Raw genomic sequence first — 20316 nt, 5'->3', positions numbered from 1 at the left:
GGGGAACTTCACTCAGAGGGTGGGAAGAGTGTAAAACAAGCCTCCAGTGCAACTGGTAGATGCAGGGTCAATTATTTAAAAGAAATTTGAATAGGTACATGGATGGGAGGGGTATAAAGGGCTATGATCCAGATGCCATTCAATGGGACAATGCAGATTAAAGCTAAGACTAGCTGGGCCAAAGGGCCTTCTTCCATGCTGCAGTGTTTTATGACTCTATAAGGCACTCTGGAATTAAAGGTGCAATCCCTTTGTGAAATATTCCTCCCATTAACATGCAAAAGGTAAAACAATGAAAGTGAAATTACTGTTTTTTTATGCATAAACAGAAAAATTAATGAAGACAATCTTACAATGTTATTTAAGCTACAAAAAAGCAGTATTCACTATTATATGCTAAGTGGCCAACTGCACTATTTTGTGAAATGTAACTTCAGGTGTAAATTTAATCAAAGATAATGAAGGATAAAAATGAAAATTTCTGATATAAAGCAAGGACTTGAAGTAAAAAAAAATGAAATTTCACTGCTCAAAATAGTTAATTCTGAAACAGATTTTCAGAGCAGTGGCTTAATTTGGATTTATGAGATTCCTTAGAATCAAGATGCCTGTTGAGTAAGGAAAACTAGGAAAAGTGCTTTGCACTTCCTATTGATAAAAGATAGCTGATTTAAAATGTAAACTTTTCAACTGATTCACGAAGGAAAATATAGTTAGATTAATGTCAAGATAGAATGCTTACTTTCTGTCCTTTCTCGTTTTTTTGGAATACAAACACAGGCGGTGCAATGGCAGGCTTTTCTACAAATAAAGAACAGACAAGAAATTAGTGTGTACATTTTAAAATCACAACTACTTTTCAGCTAGACAAATCTGAATAATTCAGTCCAATAAACCCATTTGCATTCAATCTCATCTTACTGTAATCCGTATTTCTTTCCTTCACTCAGTTATAAACTACCATTCTTCACTTTCTCCCATACACACCCAATACTTGCATTAAAGTGGTACATTCTTACACGAGCCATTCCAAATGCTCCCTCTTTTCTCCCTTCCCTCACAGTCACACTTCCAACTCAATCATATCGCCCTCAAGCACTCTTATACACATTATTCCTCAAAAATGCAGTTTAACTTGCCTCATACAAGTCCCTCTCCAAAGAGGGGCTTTAAGACACCCTCTGCCACACATAACCGACTTACACAATTTAACTTCCTAACATCCATGTGCACTACCAAGTGCACACATCTCATTCAGATGTTTTGTGCTCCTTATGCCCTCTTTGACATGCACATACACACAAAAAATGTAAGTATTCCCTTACATTTTAACTTGGCATACACACACAAATTCACTTTTGCATTTTCTCCCATACAATTGCCTCACTCTGGATCCGTCACATCCTAAGTCAGTAATTTCAAACCAATTGCCACTTCCAGACCTAGTGCTAAATGCCACCAACTACATTTGAAACTGGCAGCAACTGTCTGAGGTCCAGCCCAGTGCTCTTGTGTATACTTGCCTTGTGCATGTAAATACACTTCAGCATTGGCACATGCTCATTCTCATAAGTAATCTTTTCATGCTCACTCCCTTTAGGTACATTGTCCCATTCCTGATAACTTTACATACTTCTCCAACACACTCAACCACATTAATGAGACATCATACTTAAATTATCATTAATCTCACATGCCTGCACTCAATCGCCTTACATGTATCTATTGCTTGTGTTACCCCTTGCACAGACAATTCCCTATGCCCACACTGTATATTTCTCACTTTTCCACAGGCTTCTCGCTTGAAAAAAGAAAATGGCATGTAACCCTTCATTATTAGAGGGTTAGTAAAAGTATGAAAGAAAACACCAATTCCCTGAATACCCTACACTAATTCCTGTGACAAGTGCCATGTGGAAAATACTAAGCAGACTGTTCACACTCACAGGTTTATGAGAAACCTATGGATATTCAGTAGATGAGTACATTTCTAATTAAGATCAACAGATTTGGCATGGAAAAGTGCTTCCTTAAGACTTATTCTTAAAATCATTCTTTCTTTTAAACTTCCTGCCCAGCTTCACTCAATACATCTGTCATTTCACACACCATTCTAGTAAATCTTCTCTGTACCCTTCAAAACTTTGACTTATTTCCTAAAGTACTGGGGACCCAACAATGTGTTATAAAGATTCAGCATGGCCCCATTTATGAAACCCGCTATTTTGCATGTATTTTAAAAACACTTCACCCTTCCCTCTACATTCAAAGCCTTGAGTATTTCTGCTCTGAAGTCTGTCCCATACATGCTAAATGGCCTAGTTCTAATTTTAAATGTTTTCCCATTACAGTCAGAAATATTCCAGTCATCTTTCTCTTCATCATGTCAGTAGCTTGGTGTTCACTACTGTCAGTCATGTAAGTTCTGGGTACTCAGGAATACCATTGCACTCAGATGTGAAGTATCCTTCATTGCTGTTTCCGTAACAACTTGTTTTACCAGTCAGAGTTGTTAGCCCTGAGCTGAACTCCCGAACCTGGAGATTCCGGTAGACCACTCTTAGTCTGGCCTCTACCCTTTGACCTGTTTGGTATGGGTGACCCTACCAAGAGCCAAAGCATAAAGCTCTGACTCCAGCCAACATAGCTTTCCAGGTCATGGAGCTACACAAGTCTCCAAACCTTCTGACAAGGTTGTGGTCCTCTTGGAGGTGACCTCTCCATATGGCCACACTGCTTCTGTGAATGGCTCAGCTGAGTCTTTGGTCAATAGCACCCCACCCCTCCCCACCAAGGATAGTGACTCTGGGAAACTTAACCTTGAATGTGTACAGTATGCAATTAGACTATCACTTTCTGGAGATGATTATTGTCTGGCACTTTTGTGGCATGTGTTATGCCCGCAGCCCCTGCCTTTGTGAGAATCGCAAGAGCACTAGTGGGTTGGGTCAGAGGACCCAGGAAATGGGAGAGAGACGTGCAGGATGCCTCATTCCCCGGCGATGCAAAATAACGCGACATTGGCCATTGTCTCTTGGAGACACATTTGTGGATTGGGGACTATGCTACGTGCAAGCCCTCGGGCAAAGTGGGCTGGTTGAGAGAGAGATTGCATCACCCCCAACCTGATTGACATCTACTACCCTGCGAGTCAAGATAAAAGAGGGGCTGTAGAGACGGCCCCTCAGATGCACCAGAAGAAACGCTAGCGATCCCATAATAGCGGGAAGCCATTTGAAGGAAGCCACGTGCGTTCGGTTCCCTTGCCTGGGGACCGGTGGCTGGTACCACGGACAACGATTTTTGAACTAATAACGGGGAACCAACTCCCCCGACTCAACGGATCGGCCTCATAAAAGACACGGGCAAGTTTAAGACTGTCTCTCTCTACAACCCAAAAGAGCTGCATCTTTAATGACAATTGACTTTTATTTCTTCATCGGACAATACAGTAACCCCTAGACAAACGATAGTTATTTCTTATTGATGATTATGATTATACCCGCGCTTTTAGATTGAGTATTGACGACATATATTATCTGAATGTTTGTATTAATCTTATTTTTGTGCCCCTTTATAAATAAAGACTTTTAAAAATAGTACCATCAGATTTCAACGGACCTCTCTATCTTTGCTGGTAAGTGACCCAGTTACAGGGTACGTAACACATGTTACTTGCCAATTCACCCATGGCTACATGTTTTCTAGGCCCTGCTGCATGCTGGCAAGACTGTGTAATTGGCTTAGGATGTGCAATATTCAATTCCAATAGCACCTTTATGCAATGTTCCACTTCTGATCTTATGATGAAAGTGCTTGATGAAGCAGCTGAAGATGGTTGGGCCTAGGACTCTTCGCAAGGTACCTCTGAAATCATCTTCGTGCCAGATTGGCCTCTGACAAATGCAACCATATTCCTTTATGCAAATAATGAATAAAGCCATTGGAGAGTTTTTACCCTGATGCCATTTACTTGAGTTTTACCAGCATGTCTTGATGCCACAGTCTTTTAAATATTTTAATGTGAAGAGCAGTCAATCTGGCAAAAGCCAACTAAGCCATTCACAAAACCTCACAAGGTAGTTTTGGTTTTGGGTAATTTTTCATATTGTTAGTAGATACATATTTCAGGATGCCCTTTATTGACTACAGCTCAGCATTCAATACCATCATCCCCTCAAAACCAATTAAGGAGCTTCAAAAGCGGGCTCAATACCTCCTTGTGCAATTGGTTACTGGATTTCCTTACTTGCAGACCCCAGTCTGTTAGGAATGGCAACAAAATCTCCTCCATGACCTCCATCAATACAGCTGCACCATAGGGCTATGTGCTTGGCCCTCTGCTCTACTCACTTTACACCTATGGTCATGTAGCTAAGCACAGCTCCAATGCCATATTCAAGTTTGCTGATTTTTGCTTTGTTTGCTGTCACAGGCCAAATCAAAGGTGGTGATGAATCAGCATACAGGAGGGACATTGAAAGTTTGGCTGAGTTGTGTCATAACAACAATCTCTCACTCAAGACCAATGAATTAATTATAGACTTTAGGAGAGGGAAAGCAGAGGTCCTGAGCCAATACTCATCAGAGGATTAGAGGTGGCAAGGGTTAGCAACTTAATTTAAAGTGTTACTAAAAGACCTGTCCTGGACGCAGCAAGTGCAATTGCGAAAAAAGCACAGTTGCACCTCTACTTCCTTGGGGGTCTGCAGAAATTCAGCATGACATCTAAAACTTTGGCAAACCTCTATAGATGTGTTACGGAGAGTGTATTGACTGGATGCGTCATGGCCTGGTATGGAAACACAAATGCCCTTGAACAAAAAATCCTACAAAAGGTAGTGGATTTGGCCCAGTACATCATGGGTAAAGCCATCCCAATCACTGAGCACATCTACATAAAACGCTGTCATAGGAAAGCATCAACCATCATCGGAAATCCCCACCACCCAGGTCATTCTCTTTCTCACTGCTGCCCTCAGGTAGAAGGTACAAGAGCCTCAGGACTCACAGCACCAGGTTCAAGATCAGTTACTACCCCTCAACCATCAGGCTCTTTGATAGAAGGGGATAACTACACTCACGCCCTATCATCCAAATGTTTCTACAATTTTATGATCTCACTTTAAGGAGACTTTTCCTCAGATTTTTGTTATTAATTGCTCTTTATTTATACTTGCACTTGCACAGTTTGCTGTCTTCTGCACTCTGGTTGATCTTTCAATGATCCTATTATAGTTACTAGTCTATTGATTTGGTGAGTATGCCTACAGGAAAATGAAACTCAGGGTTGTGTATGGTGACATATATAATTTGATGATAAAATTTACTTTGAACTTTGAGATAGTAGTTTTGCAAATGAACTGGAACAGCTTGCTCCGGAGCAAAGATCCTCAGTATTACAGCTAGGATTTTGCAAGGTACCATAACCTTGGCATATTGTATTCTCAGTCATTTCTTGATGTCACATGGAATAAATCAAATTGTCTGGAGACTTGTGTCAGTGATGGTGGGGATCTCAGGAAGAAGCAAGGATGAATCATCTACTCAGCATTTTGTCTAAGTATGCTTGCAAATGCTTTCATCTTCTCTTGAACACTCACACAGAAGGCCCTATCATTATACCCTGTTCTGTTAGCTGTATTTTTGAGATATGTCTTGTGCTTCTCTCAACAAATCCCCATGCCTCACTGAACTGACAGTGGTGTGGAACATGCCAAGCCACATGATTAGCTTGTGTTGTGTGCATTTCTGTTGCTGTCCACCACATAACATTAACACTCAGGACAGAACTGCCAGATCTTTTTCAAGCCTATTCCATTTACTATACATGCATAGCACCACAACACGTGACAGGGAGTATCTGTGTGAAGATAAGATCATCTCCACAAGAACTGTGCAGTTGTCATTTGCAACAACACCAGCATGAATTAAGATTGCTGCAGACCCTGTCTGAAGCAATATCCTTCAGGATTTGGTCACCTTAGTCAACAACAGCATTATCAAGCCATTCCTGGTATTGGATATTGAAGTGCCCCAAAGTACACTGTATGCTCTTGCTACTTTCAGTATTTCTTCCAAGTGCTGCTCAACTTGAAAAATTTGTCAGCTGAGCAGGAGGATGCTTCCTGGCCCATGTGTGACCCAATGGTATATTTCATGAGGCCTGGGACTAATGATGAGCTCACCGACTGACACCAGTCATATTTGATTGTGCTGCCAATGGGACAAAAGAGACTGTGATCTAGGAGTCTGGTGTCTTGTCTGCAAGAATGCATAAACTCGTAGACTAGTTGAGTAACAATCTTCCAATCATCCTTAGACATGAGAGGAATTATTCTGCCCATTAGGCATCGAATACCAACATCCACAAGGCCTTTGCAAGATTACCATGCTAGCATCAATTTTGCAATTGCAAAACTCTGTGCTTGGTCAGACAAGTGATCACCACATTTTATTTTCTGTCTAAATGTGATAGCACTGGTTAAACTACATGGCTTATTCAATCACTTCATTAAGCATTTGTGTGTCAGCAATGTGGGTGGGTCTTGGCTCAGATATAGGCCAAATTGAATAATAATGGCAGATATTCAACCAACATCTCTCTCTCCCTGTCCAATGGGAATAGTAAACTACATGGTCTTTATCATAAAGTGGTAGTTTGTAATGGTCATCATAACTAGAATCAGTTGGTTTCTCTATTTTCCAATTATTAACTGAACTGAAGTTTCACAGAAGCTGTGTGAGAATTGATCTCAGTTCTAGCCCTCCATGGCCTACTAAATAAGAGAATAAATACTGCAGCTGTCCAGTTGTCAGGCACCAGTCCCATATGCCAGTATAATTAGAAGATTGTGCATTCCCAATTTCAAGCCTTTTCTCAAGTTTTCTATATCCTGTCATGGAGTCCAAATATCATCCCACCCATCTGTTTAGTCTGATTGGCAAATACACCTTATTCTCCATCATTAATACAACTTGTAAATAATTGCGGGTGAATCATTGATCCTTGGGGAACTCCACATTACATTCTTCCAGCTTGAAAAAGGCCATTTATTTTGGCTTCCTGTCTTCTATACAATAACTAATCTTCAATTCATGCTAAAACATTTCCCCCAGTAAGTTCTCATCTTGCACATCAACCTTTTTATGTAACACCTTGCCAGGTGCTTTCTAGAAATGCAAAAAACCAACAATGACATTCTCAAGCTACGTCCAAGTTGTTAACCTATTTCCATTAGTTCTGTTCTACCCAATAACTTTGCCAACTTCCCTTCTTCACTGAAGACCAATGCAAAGCATTTCTTTAGAATTTCAGCCATGCCCTTTCCTTCTGTTTTACAATCTCCTATGTCTTTCCTTTGATTATCCTTTTATTGATTAGGGATATGGTAGTAAACAAAATTGCCACGAAAAAAAAGTCATTTGGCCTTACAAAGAACAGGCAAGCTCTCACAAAAAATCTGAGGTCAGAATTTAACCCAGCCCACTGAAACTGATGTAGAAGTACTACCTGCTGCATCACAGTTGCCCGATGGCGCAATTAGATTTTCAGAAAGGAAGACGGATACCAATTTAGAGTACATGGAATGGGGGGGGGGGGGGTAAATATACAGGCATAGACTTAAAATTAGTCAACATACAGAAAAAAGAAAGAATAAAAATGCTTTTGTCAGATTGATGTGCTGTATTTAGGTATTTGTGGTTGGGTCCTAATTGTGCAGAGTTTATACTCACCGTCTAGCTGGAGGACAAATTTCATAATTTATTCAAACCCAAGATCAATAGATTTCTATATATTTCTAGGGGCATGGGGATCATGCAGGAAAATGAGCCAAGACAGAAAATCAGATACGATCTCAACAAATGGCAGAGCTGGGTCAAAAGGGTAAGTGAGTCAACGTCTCTTTTAATTATTGTCATCCATCCCTTCCCTATAATCCTGTCCTTCAACCAATACATTCCTTCAGCACTTCATATACAGTTTTCCCTGATATTAATTCCCATTCCACCAAACCTGCACTCTTCCCTTAGCTCACATCACATGGCTTCCTCCTGTCAAAGACTATCTAACCTCATCCTTCCCAGATCTAAATAACTCCTCTTCCAACCTAATTGTGGTCCTAAGAGGAGGGAAATAGTATTCCTTTTCTGATACTGCGCCTTATCACAACCTCTCCATCCATCCTCTACTCTGATCTATATTACTTCACCCATTTTTAAAGGTAAATGTTCTTTCCTCTTCTCTCACCTGATCAGATTTATTCTTCAGTCATCCTTTCCTTCCACTGCTTCCTTCTCCTCTTCTTTCCTAATCCTTCACAAGTCCCCCCTTCCTTTTCAGACAAATTAGATGTCTCTTTCAGCCACACACTTTTGTCACCCAGGCTCTTTCTGTCACGTTTTATCCTTCCTATCTGTAATCTTCCAACCGTTTATTCCGCCCTTATCAAACCAATTATTTCTACTCATTTTTGTTACTAACAATTTTTGTGCTCGTCCTGTAACTCAGCGGGGCCTGGTTAGCCGGTGTTCTGTTGTGGGTGTGTATGCCCTATTCCTCTCCCCTCATATTCCCATTCATTGGGAATTGATACTATAACACTCCTATCTGTCACATAGGCCGCTATTTCCACCCTACATACCCAGAATTACGAGGCTGAATTTGCGGCATGCTTGTTCTGCGCCCCAAAGCACCGTGCCCATTTTCACTTGCTTACCTTCGTTTGCCAGATCCGCCATTTTAGGATTCTCCGCTTCCCCACAATACCTTGGGAGCGGAAGATACTAATGCGCATGCGATTTATTCCAGGCGCGCCAGTTTTTTTCATTGATTCTATGTGTGCGCGTTTCTCGAGACGCGCTTGGAAGGGGTTCGGAGGGAGATGGACTGAGCATGCGCTCTCGGGGAGGGGGAGGGGTGTGGACTGAGCATGCGCTGTCGAGTCTGGCGAGATCCCAGTAAATTGGGAACCTCTTGATTGTCGAGGCCAGGCGCGAATTTACATTTGCCGTTGGGTTATTAGGCATGCCATCTGTATGGCTGATGTCAAGATAAAATGTGATGTATAAAAATGCAAATTAAGTGTGGATTGTCGAGGTCTGAAATGCAAAATCCTCACCAGATCTCTCAAGTCGATACCATCTCCTGAAATGGTAACTATTCCTTCATAGATGCTGTTAAAAGTACAACCAGCGTATTCTAACTACGTGTGTGGACCAAGGATGGGGATTTTTTTTTTCATGGGGACTACTGTTTAAAGTTCAAAATAAATTTATTGTCGAAGTACATATATGTCACCCTGAGATGCATTTTCTTGTGGGCATATTCAATAAATCCAATAATCATCAATGAAACACAGCATCAACCAGGCGGACAACAAGTCGGCAAAAGATAAACTGCAAATACAAGGAGAGAGAAAAAATAAGAATAATTAATGAATAAGCAATAAATACCAAGAATATGAGATCAAGAGTCCTTGAATTAAAGTCCATAGATTGTGGGAACATCTCAATGATGGGGCAAGTAAAGTTGAGTGAAGTGATCTCCTTTGGTTCAAGAGCCTGATGATTCAGGAGTAGTAACTGTTCCTCAACCTGGTGATGTTAGTCCTGAGGCTCTGGACCCTCTTCCTGATGATAACAATGAGAAGAGAGCATGACCTAGGTGGCGGGGGTCCCTGATGATGGATGCTGCTTTCCTGCGAAAGTGCTCAATAGTAAGGAGGGATTTACCTGTGATGGTCTGGGTTATATCCAATACTTCTTGTAGGATTTTCTGTTCAAGGGTGTTGGTGTTTCCATGTCAAGCTGCGATGCAACCAGTCATTATACTCTCCACCACACACCTATAGAGATTTGTCAAAAGTTTTGGATGTCATGCCGAACCTTTGCAAACTCCTAAGGATGTAGAGGCCGTGTTTTCTTCAGAATTGCACTTGCGTGCTGGGCCCAGGACAGGTCCTCTGAAATTATAATAATGAGGAATTTAAAGTTGCTGACCCTCTCTGCCTGTGACTCCCCCGATGAGGACTGTCTCATGGACCTAGAGTTTCCTCTTCCTGAAGTCAATAATCAGCTGCTTGGTCTTGCTGACATTGAGTGAGAGGTTGAATTGAATTGACTTTATTACTTACATCCTTCATATACATGAGGAGTAAAAATCTTTACGTTACATCTCTGAATGTGCAATTTATAGTAATTTATAATAAATAGTATGTACAACAGGACAATCAATATAACACAAAAATACAGTTGCATCATCATGAATTAGTCAGTCTGATGGCCTGGTGGAAGAAGCTGTCCTGGAGCCTGTTGGTCCAGGCTTTTATGCTGTGGTACCGTTTCCCGGATGGTAGCGGCTGGAACAGCTTGTGGTTGGGGTGACTCGCGTCCCCAATGTTCCTTCAGGCCCTTCTTACACACCTGTCTTTGTAAATGTCCTGAGTAGTGGGAAGTTCACATCCACAGATGTGCTGGGCTGTCCACACCACTCTCTACAGAGTCCTGCGATGGAGGGAAGTTCAGTTCCCATACCAGGCAGTGATGCAGCCAGTCAGGATGCTCTCAATTGTGCTCCTGTAGAAAGTTCTTGGGATTTGTGTGCCCATACCAAACTTCTTCAACTGTCTGAAGTGAAAGAGGCGCTGTTGTGCCTTTTTGACCACACAGCCAGTATGTACAGACCACATGAGATCCTCTGATGTTTATGCCGAGCAACTTAAAGCTGTTCAACCTCTCAACCCCAGATCCATTGATGTCAATAAGAGCTAACCTGTCTCCATTCCTCCTGTAGTCCACGATCAGCTCCTTTGTTTTTGCGACATTGAGGGAGAGGTTGTTTTCCTATGGCATCGCTCAGCCAGATTTTCAATCTCCTTCCTATATGCTGATTCGTCACCACCTTTGAGTCGGCCAACAACAGTAATGTCATCAGCAAACTTAAATATGGCACTGGAGCTGTGTTTAGCCTCACAGTCAGAAGTATAAAGTGAGTAGAGCAGGGGACTAATCACACAGCCTCAACTTCTTGCACCTGTGCTGATGGAGATCATGAAGGAGACGTTGTTGCCATTCTGGGATCTGCAAGTGAGGAAATCAAGGATCCATTTGCACAAAGAGGTATCGAGGCTTGAAGCTTACTGATTAGTTTTGAGGGGATGATAGTATTGAATGCAAAGCTATAGTCAATAAAGAGCAACCTGATGTATTCATCTTTGCTGTCCAGATGTTCCAGGGGTGAAAGAAGAGCCGATTAAATGGCATATTTACTGGATCTGTTGAGCAGGTAGGCAACTTAAGCGGATCCAAGTCATTTCTCAGGCTGGAGTTGATGTGTTTCATCACCGACCTCTCAAAACACTTTATTCAAGATTCAAAAACAGTGCAATCATAACATAACAAACGCAACACTAAATAATAAACGTAACAATAAATAGTAAAACACAACAGCCACATGTCAGTTAAAAACCAGTTATAAGTGTCCAGCGCAGAGTCAGGTAGAGCAGCTATTTAGCAGTCTGACTGCCCGTGGGAGGAAGCTGTTTAGTAGCCTTGTGGTTTTAGTTTTGATGCTCCAGTAATGTTTACCTGATGGCAGAAGAACAAACAGTTCATGGAGAGGGTGTGAGGGGTCTTTAATGATGTACCGTGTCTTCTGGAGGCATCGACTCTCACTTTGGATGTAAGCACTACTGGACGATAGTCATTGAGGCAGGTTACCATGTTCTTCATCAGCATCAGTATAATTGAAGCCTACCTGAGGCAGCTGGGTAACCTGAAATTATTGAAGCAAGAGATTAAAGATCTCAGTGAACACTCCAGCCAGTTGATCAGCCAAGGTTTTTAGTTCTCGGCAAGGTACCCCATCTGGGCAGATGGTTATCATGGGTTCAACCTCATGAAGGTTGCCCTCACATTGGCCTCAGAGTCTGAAACCACAGGATCATCGGGGGCAGTGGGAGTTCATGATGGTCCCTCCATGTTTTATTTAATTTATAAGTATTTTTTAAAAACTGTAGATGCTGGAAATCTTAAACAGTTGCTACAAAAAAGGAGCCAACGTATCAGGCAGCACCTGTGGAAGGAGAAGCAGTTAATATTTAAATTACTGTATTCTCTTCCTCTGTTCTGACTAAAGTTGGACCCTTCATGAGAAGTACTAAGAGTTTGATCCTTCCATCAGAATGGTTTCTCAAGTTCAGTACAGACCTCTGGAAATTAAAACAGAAAGTTCTGGAAGTACTCAGCAGGTTGGACAGCATGGATGGAGAGAGAAACATAGTTAATGTTTGAAGTCAGTAGCGCATCATCAGTGTTTTCTGAAGGTGATGAGTGCTTCCACTTCTACCTCTTATTCAAGCGATGGATTCTAGAAGAAAATAGAAGCAGAAATAGGCCACCAGGCTCCTCAAGATCACCCCACCACTCGATATAATCATGGTTGATCTCTGCTTGCTGTGTCAGTTCTCTGTAACCCTCAAATCCTCAATATTTAAAATTTTTATCTTATCCTCACCTTAAGTATATATCTGCCGCAGTTGGGAGCAGAGAATTCCAGGAAAGAAATTTCTATGCACCTCAATTTTATAGGACGCTTATAGCTGTCCCTCCTCATTCGTGACTCTCTGATTAGTGAAAACATCTCAACACCAACCTTGTTAAGCACCCCCCGCCTAAAAACTTGAATGTTTGAATAAGGTTACCTCCCCCCCCATTCTTATAAACTGAGGAATACAAATCCAACCTGTTGTGGCTGACAAAAACTGAGCCACATGGGTGCTGTAACTGGGAAATATAAGTCTTTATTCACAGCAAACCTTCAGGAGAGAGAGAGTCCCGAGGAGTCATGAAAATCTAATCCTGACACAATGTTTTGTACTTCAACACAAACATGACAATGAATGGTTAACTGCAGTTTCAATTGCTATAATCACCTGCTTAACTTTTAACACTTGCAATATAGGCAGGCAAATTTACAGAATTACATATTTACAATGGCCACACATCCCAACTTGCTAACTGTTCCAAAATCCAGACACTCAGAATACATTGTGGCCACTTTACTAGATACCTCCTGTACCTAATAAAGTGGCCTTTGTATATATCTGTAGTCTTATAGACAATAGACAATAGGTGCAGAAGTAGACCATTCGGCCCTTCGAGCCTGCACCGCCATTTTGAGATCATGGCTGATCAATTACTATCAATACCCGGTTCCTGCCTTGTCCCCATATCCCTTGATTCCCCTATCCATAAGATACCTATCTAGCTCCTTCTTGAAAGCATCCAGAGAATTGGCCTCCACTACCCTCCGAGGCAGTGCATTCCAGACCCCCACAACTCTCTGGGAGAAGAAGTTTTCATTAACTCTGTCCTAAATGACCTACCCCTTATTCTCAAACCATGCCCTCTGGTACTGGACTCTCCCAGCATCTGGAACATATTTCCTGCCTCTATCTTGTCCAATCCCTTAAAAATCTTATATGTTTCAATCAGATCCCCTCTCAATCTCCTTAATTCCAGCGTGTACCTTGGGGAATCTTTTTAAAATTCTCCATGTTGCTATGTGTGTCCCCACCGATCATCCAGGCAAAAAAAGAAAGATAGAAGAAAAATAGATTATAAAGAAAAAAACAAAATACCCCCCTACTAATGTTGTGGATAAAAAAGAACACAACATTACCCCCCTCTGTTGTACGGGTCATGGCAATTGCCATGATTACACACGTGAATCCCGTAGCAATCGATCCAAAGCTCCCCCGCGACATAAAAAAGTATATATATGAGAAGAAAAAAAAAGAAAAAATACTACTCGCAATTAATATTTCTCAAATTTTGCCTTTCATCCTTATCATCCTTATCATCCTTAAATGTCCATCAATTCCATTCACTGTCTCTGTCTTCATCTTTAATCCATTACGTTTGGAAATCTCTATGTGTAGTTAGCGAATAACTAGGAGTTTTTGTGCGAATTCCTCCACTTCTCGATAATCAGTAAAAAATCTTTTTCCATCCTCCAAAAAAATTATCAGTGTTGCTGGATGACGCATTATGAATTTATAACCCTTTTCCCATAAAGCTTTTTTCACTGGGTTAAATTCCTTCTTTCTCTTCAAAAGGTTATAACTTATATCAGGATAGAAAAGAACTGCTTTCCCTTCTATCATCAATGTCCCTTTACTCTTTCTGGCACATTGGGCAGCCGCCTTCAGGATCTTTTCTTTATCTTGGTATCTTAAGCATTTTATCAAAATTGATTGCGGATTTTGATCAGCTTGAGGTCTTGATCTTAAGGCTCTATGAGTTCTTTTGCTGTAGCCCATCCGCTTCAAGGTTCAATGTGTTTTGCATTCAGAGAAGCTCTTTTGCACATGACTCTAGTAATGTATGATTTTTTGAGATATGCCTTTCTGTCAACTTGAACCAGTCTGGCCATTCTCTTCTGGCCTCTCATTAACAAAGTGTTTTCACCCACAGACTGCCGCTAACCGGATATTTTTTGATTTGTTTTTCACACCATTCTCTTTAAACTCTAGAGACTGTTGTGCGTGATAATCTCAGGAGATCAGCAGTTTCTGAGATACTCAAACCACCTCATCTGGCACCAACAATCATTCCACAGTCAAAGTCACTTAGATCACATTTCTTTCCCATTCTGATTTTTGGTCTGAACAACAACTGAACCTCTTGACCATGCCCACATGCTCCTATGCATTGAATTGTGGCCATGTGATTGGCTGATTAGATATTTGCATTGACAAATAGGTGTACGGTTGTACCTAATAAAGTGGCCACTGAGGTTATTTGCCTTTTTGGTGTTTAATAATGATTCCATGAATAAAAAAAAACTAATGAGAAGATTAAATGACAGAAGAGGTCTGTCCTGATCTGTGCCTTAAGTGACAGGGATACACCTTTACCAATGTGCTAATAGCAGGGACATTATTGTCTTTCCATGTGTAGTTTCAATGGGACAGAAAATGTCCCACACCCACTGATTGGTTTCATAGACCACAAAGTATCAGTCGGAAGTTAAACTGTATATGTTTTATTTCCTGAAGACTGGTTCTTATTTTAGTTCATTCATACTTATGCTATCCAACACTGTACAATCTCCAAATAATAATCCCTCACACACCCTCCCCTTGCTCAGAAATCTGTCCCAGGAAGGCCAAACTTTAAGAAGGATGGAATTAAGTAGGGCAGGTAAAATGCCCTTCACTTAAGATTCACGCCCCAGTTACTCATTACCATGTCCCTATGTGGATCTACAGCTACACTATTAATCATCTCTAACTGTAAGACTGCAGCAGACAAGAGGTACAGGAGCCCAATATATATATTTCTGTTCAGTACGTGGGTTATGACCAAAAGAAAATGGCTCGCATTGCCTAGCATTTCAGTGTAAGGGCGTTGATTAGGTGCGTCAAAAATCAAACTTAAGATATTTGCAAAGATAGAGCAAAAAAAACTGCCAATATTTACAAAACACAATAATAGCTTCATACTTATTATGCACGTCCTGTGTGAACTCCTAGCTACCCCACTCATTCTCTCACTGAGGGTGATGAGCTTTTCTTTGCACTAGGACATTTTTAATGAGAAGATGATGCACCCTACAATGTAGTTACAATCATTTACAAAATAAACATAAGCATCTACATTAAATACTGTATACAAATGGCATAGATACATTTACACATCCTCATTACTAAGGAAGTGGTGGGAAAGGCACCATAAAGCCAACACCAGCGCATCCGCTCAGTTTAGGATCCATTATGAGAATATACTGGGCAAAGACACTGAAGTGAGTACACTCAGCACAACGACAGCAGAAAGACAAAGCAATGTCGGTGTGTGTAAATGCACGTGTAAGGAGTGTGTTTACAGACTACTCTCTGTCACAGTTTCTTATTGTAATTTATATACAGCTGTAACAAATCTTTTACCCATCTACGTCTATTCCGGCAGTTCCTTTCTAGGTGACCCAGTTACTGGCACACAAAGCAAGTATTCTGTGTCTTTTTAGCTGCAATATTCACTATAGCCACTTTATGACTTTACACCCTTCTGGGTCTATCTTCCCGACCCATGATACTATCACTGGGTAGGTTAATTTCACTGCTATCCCTAAGTCTAAAATTTCCTGGTGGGCTAGATTATCCCTCCCTAGACTGTCCACCTGAGTACTCCTCACCTGCTCGATATTTATGGTCTGCACAATCTGTGGCAGGCTCATCAGCTCTCTGAAACAATAACATAATCATTCCCCAGTATGTTGTGGTATTTCAATGTACATGTGACAAATAAGTCTGATCTTTGTTTCATTTTTGTGATTCATGCACTCGATCCCTCAGATTCCACTCATTTGCAATTGTTAACATTTTAATAATGATCAATCATATGGTTCCTCTTAACTCAGTGCATGACCTCACATTGTCCCTTCTAGATCTAGGTCAGACGTGTCCCTATCGCACCACGGTATGAAGCCCACATGCTTCCCTCACCTAGGTTAGCCTGCCTGCCGAAGCCGTGTACCGGGGTGTGGCCGCTGTCACATGCAAACAGCTAGTTGGAGCCACAGGTGAGAGCTGAGTGTCTTGGGGAGCAAAAGTGAGTAAGCTGCTCCAGACTGGACACGGCAAACTCCTCCTTTCACCAGAGGTACTACCCCTCCCTGGATAACCATTTGCCCCTACTACCCTCCTGAGTAAGGAAAGAAATCCTTACATTCCTTTGAATTTTTAAGTAACTCATATTTTTGATCCCTTTGCTAAAGGTAATATTATTTCTCTTTTTATTCTGTCATGACCCATTATAATTTTCTATATCTAGGTATGTCTCCCTTCAGCTTCCACTGTTCCAAAGCAAACTATCTAAGCTAAACCAATCTTCCATCATTTTGTGGCTAGAATATTGCAATCCTGGCAACCTCTTTGTAAATTTCCTCTACACACTCTCCAGCACAATCACAATAACCATACCGAGAACTTAATGATGATGAGCGGCATTGATTGTGTGGATAGTCAGAGGCTTTTCCCCAGGGCTGAGATGGCTAGCACGGGAGGGCAGAGTTTTAAGGTGCTTGGAAGTAGGTACAGAGGAGATGTCAAGTTTTTTACGCAGGGAGTGGTGAGTGTGTGGAATGGGCTGCCGGCGATGGTGGTGGAGGCAGATACGATAGGTTCTTTTAAGAGACTCCTGGATAGGTACATGGATCTTAGAAATATAGAGGGCTATGGGTAACCCTAGATAATTTCTAAGGTAAGGACATGTTCAGCACAGCCTTGTGGGCCGAAGGGCCTGTATTGTGCTGTAAGTTTTCTATGTTTCTATGTTAAGCTTTGGTTTATCAAATGTGCACAGTTATACTTCCCTCCAATTATATTCTATACCTCTGCTGTCGTAAAACTAGGTTCTTCCCATGTGCATATGGGTTAGTAGGTTAATAGGTCATTGTAAATTGTCCTGTGTTAGGCTTGGGGTTAAATCAGTCTGCTGCAAGGTGGTGTGTTTTTGTGGGCTGGATAGGCCTGTTCTGCACTGTATCACTAAATAAATAGATTTTTTTCACCTTTCTTACCCACCTTGTATACTTGACCTTTGTTCCCCACACCACTCAATATCCTGCCGTTTATTATATATTACATAACCTTGTTGTACTGAAATTAATGTCTGAGAAAGGCAAAATCTTAGGTCTGGAATATACGTTACAGTTCTGAGATCCACATTATTATTGAGATGCACAGAATTATCCCCCATCCTCCTTCCCTCACCCACCTTACCTAGCTTCACTTAGCACCTGCCAGTTTGTACTCCTTCCCATCCCCACAACTTCTTACTCTGGCTTCTTCACCCTTTCCTTTCCAGTCCTGATGAAAGGTCTTGGCCCAAACTGCCGACTGTTTATTCCTCTCCATCGATGATGCCTGACCTGGTGAGTTCCTCCAGCATTTTGTGTATCTGACTCAGAATTATTGAGTATGATTTTTGAATGAATAAAGTGGCAATGTCATGCACAGCTGCACATGGTATTTAATGTCATCACTGTAGTCTACTTAATACTTAAATAATATTGGAGTAATCGTGTATATATATATTGTTTGATTAAGCCTTTGTTGTTGTTTACATAATTTATTACAGGTTATATATAAGTACGTGAATAGTATGTGTCTTTACGCCCCACATCATTGTGAGTGCCTCACTCAAGTAAAACTAAGTAGACATGCACCTCCCAGCTCCCATGTTTTTCCTCTGATTAACTTACAGAGTTACAAAACGTAACAGTGGTGATGAGGAAGTTTTAAAATTACCCTGAGACACCCCTACCTGTTCAAGCACAGCAAGTTTTTTCTTTAGAAGGGGAGAAAGACGTCTGAGTTTTTTTTAAAAACACAGCATGTTTTTTTTCTTCAGAAGGGGAGAGAAATGGTCAAGTTTTAAAAATAGGGCAGAAAACTGACAAAATGCACAGATTCATAAACAGTGAGTACCAGGTGATAATAATAATAAATTTTAAAAAGAAGAAACGGCTAACTACATTGGAGAGATAGGCGCGTTCGATTGCAGAACAGTTAACTGGATGATGCATACTGTACAAATTGAGCAGTATTTTGAAGCAAATGAAACAGCCAATGAAAAGTGAGTGCCAGTGTTACTGAGTGTTATATTTGGAAAAGCATACAGTTTGCTTAGAAGTTTAACTGATACAACCAAAGCAGCTGAATGAGCTTTGCTGATATTGTGATAGTAATGCAGGAGCGTTTAGAACTGAAACTATTGTTGATTGCAGAATGCTTTAGGTTTCAATAGTGGAATCAAAAGGAAGGGGAGTTCATTTTAGCATACATGGCTGAATTGAACAAATTCTCCGATCATTTTCAGTTCAGTGATGAGCTTAAAGATGCACTGAGAAATTGTTTCGTTGTGGATCCTTACAAGAAAGCATTCAAAAACAGTTCCTGACTGAAGCACAAATCACATTTAAAAGAACAGTTGAAATTGCTGTAGCAATGGAAACAGCAGGGAGAGACACAAGTGAGTTGCAGTCAGCAATGAAAGTGAGCGTGAACAAAATTGCAACATCTAAACAGAGGCCTGTTTGGCTGAACAAATTGTGTTACCAATATGGCAGGGTCTCACATACATGCAGGTTTAAAGGTGAAACTTGCAGAAAATGATCAATTTAGGATACATATAAAGTGCATGTCGGGCAGACAAAAATAAATGAAATGCACAGGAAAGATAAAAAGTCAAGTTGCAGTTTCAAAAAGAGCACTTATCTGCATGCTGTTGAGGAAAAACCTGATAACAAAGAAAGTGACACAGAACTGCAATATGGCTTACACCAGAAGTGAATGGCAAATTAGTTAAAAAGGAATTAAAGACTGGCTTGGCATTTTCAGTCATTCCATAAAATGAGTTTGAACAGCATTTGAAAGATATTTAACTCAAGCCTGCAAATTATCAAACTAAAAACTTATACTGGAGAAGTTTTTAACTCCCATGGGAAGGACATTTGTAACAGTGAAACACAGCAACCAACAAGCCACACTGGGCTTGTTTCTGATAAAAACATGAAGTACAGCATTGTGGAGACATGAGTGGCTGAGACACCTACAACTTGATTGGAGACCCATCCATCATTTACCTGCTACATTCCTTGTAATAGAGTCAACTGAAAGTGAATTAAGAAAGGTACTGGATGATGCCACAGCAGTGTTCAAGGTTGGCATACTCAAATGTATCAATGGTAAAATAGTGCTAAATGAAAATGCCACACCTAAGTTTTACAAAGCCCATCTGGTTCCTTATACCATCCGTGATAAAGTAGCCAGTCAGTTAGATCACATGGAGGCTGAAGGAATTCTTTCCAAGGTTGAGTGGAACTCATTGGCAATGCCAGTGGTCCCAGGAGTCAAGAAGAATGGATCTGTCAGTATCTGTGGTAATTTTAAGATCACCATCAACCCAGTACTGAAAGTAGATCAAGCCCTGTACTTAGTATAGAGGATATCTTTGCAAATCTTTCTGGAGGGAGACAGTTCAGCTGAGGACTATCTACAGACAGAGATGGAAGAAGAGTCCAAAGTGTGTCTCATTTTAAACACTCACAAAGGGCTTTATCGCTATAATGGGATTAATTTTGGAGCAGTCTGGCAAAAAGCTATGGGCCATGTGCTGCAAGTCTGCCCAGGTGCTCAGTGTTACCTGGATGACATCATTGTTACAGTTAAGAATGACGAGCAACACCGCCAAAATCTCAAGACAGTGTTAAAAACATTAGAAATTTTTGTGCTCAGAGCATGTCACAAC

General features: G+C 41.0%; 1 protein-coding gene across 6 annotated transcripts in view; it reads right to left on the bottom strand.

Moving 5' to 3' along the window:
• ranbp3b (RAN binding protein 3b) overlaps positions 1 to 20316 on the bottom strand; it is a 325996-nt gene that overhangs the window by 106084 nt on the left and 199596 nt on the right. For 5 of the 6 annotated variants that reach the window (XM_073068583.1, XM_073068587.1, XM_073068585.1 and 2 more), the window contains exons 1-2: positions 8721 to 8791; positions 743 to 801 (exon numbers count right to left, since the gene is read on the bottom strand). In XM_073068583.1, coding sequence (XP_072924684.1) covers positions 743 to 801; positions 8721 to 8742 — 81 coding nt within the window. In that variant the 5' untranslated portion in view covers positions 8743 to 8791. Of the gene's footprint in view, positions 1 to 742; positions 802 to 8720; positions 8792 to 20316 lie in introns of those variants that run through there. The other variant, XM_073068586.1, reaches the window with a different exon arrangement.

Source organism: Hemitrygon akajei, chromosome 16, assembly GCF_048418815.1.
Source record: "Hemitrygon akajei chromosome 16, sHemAka1.3, whole genome shotgun sequence".
NCBI classification, from domain to species: Eukaryota; Metazoa; Chordata; class Chondrichthyes; order Myliobatiformes; family Dasyatidae; genus Hemitrygon; species Hemitrygon akajei.
Note: the sequence above shows the minus strand (reverse complement) of the source record. Positions and strands in the feature narration are given on the sequence as shown.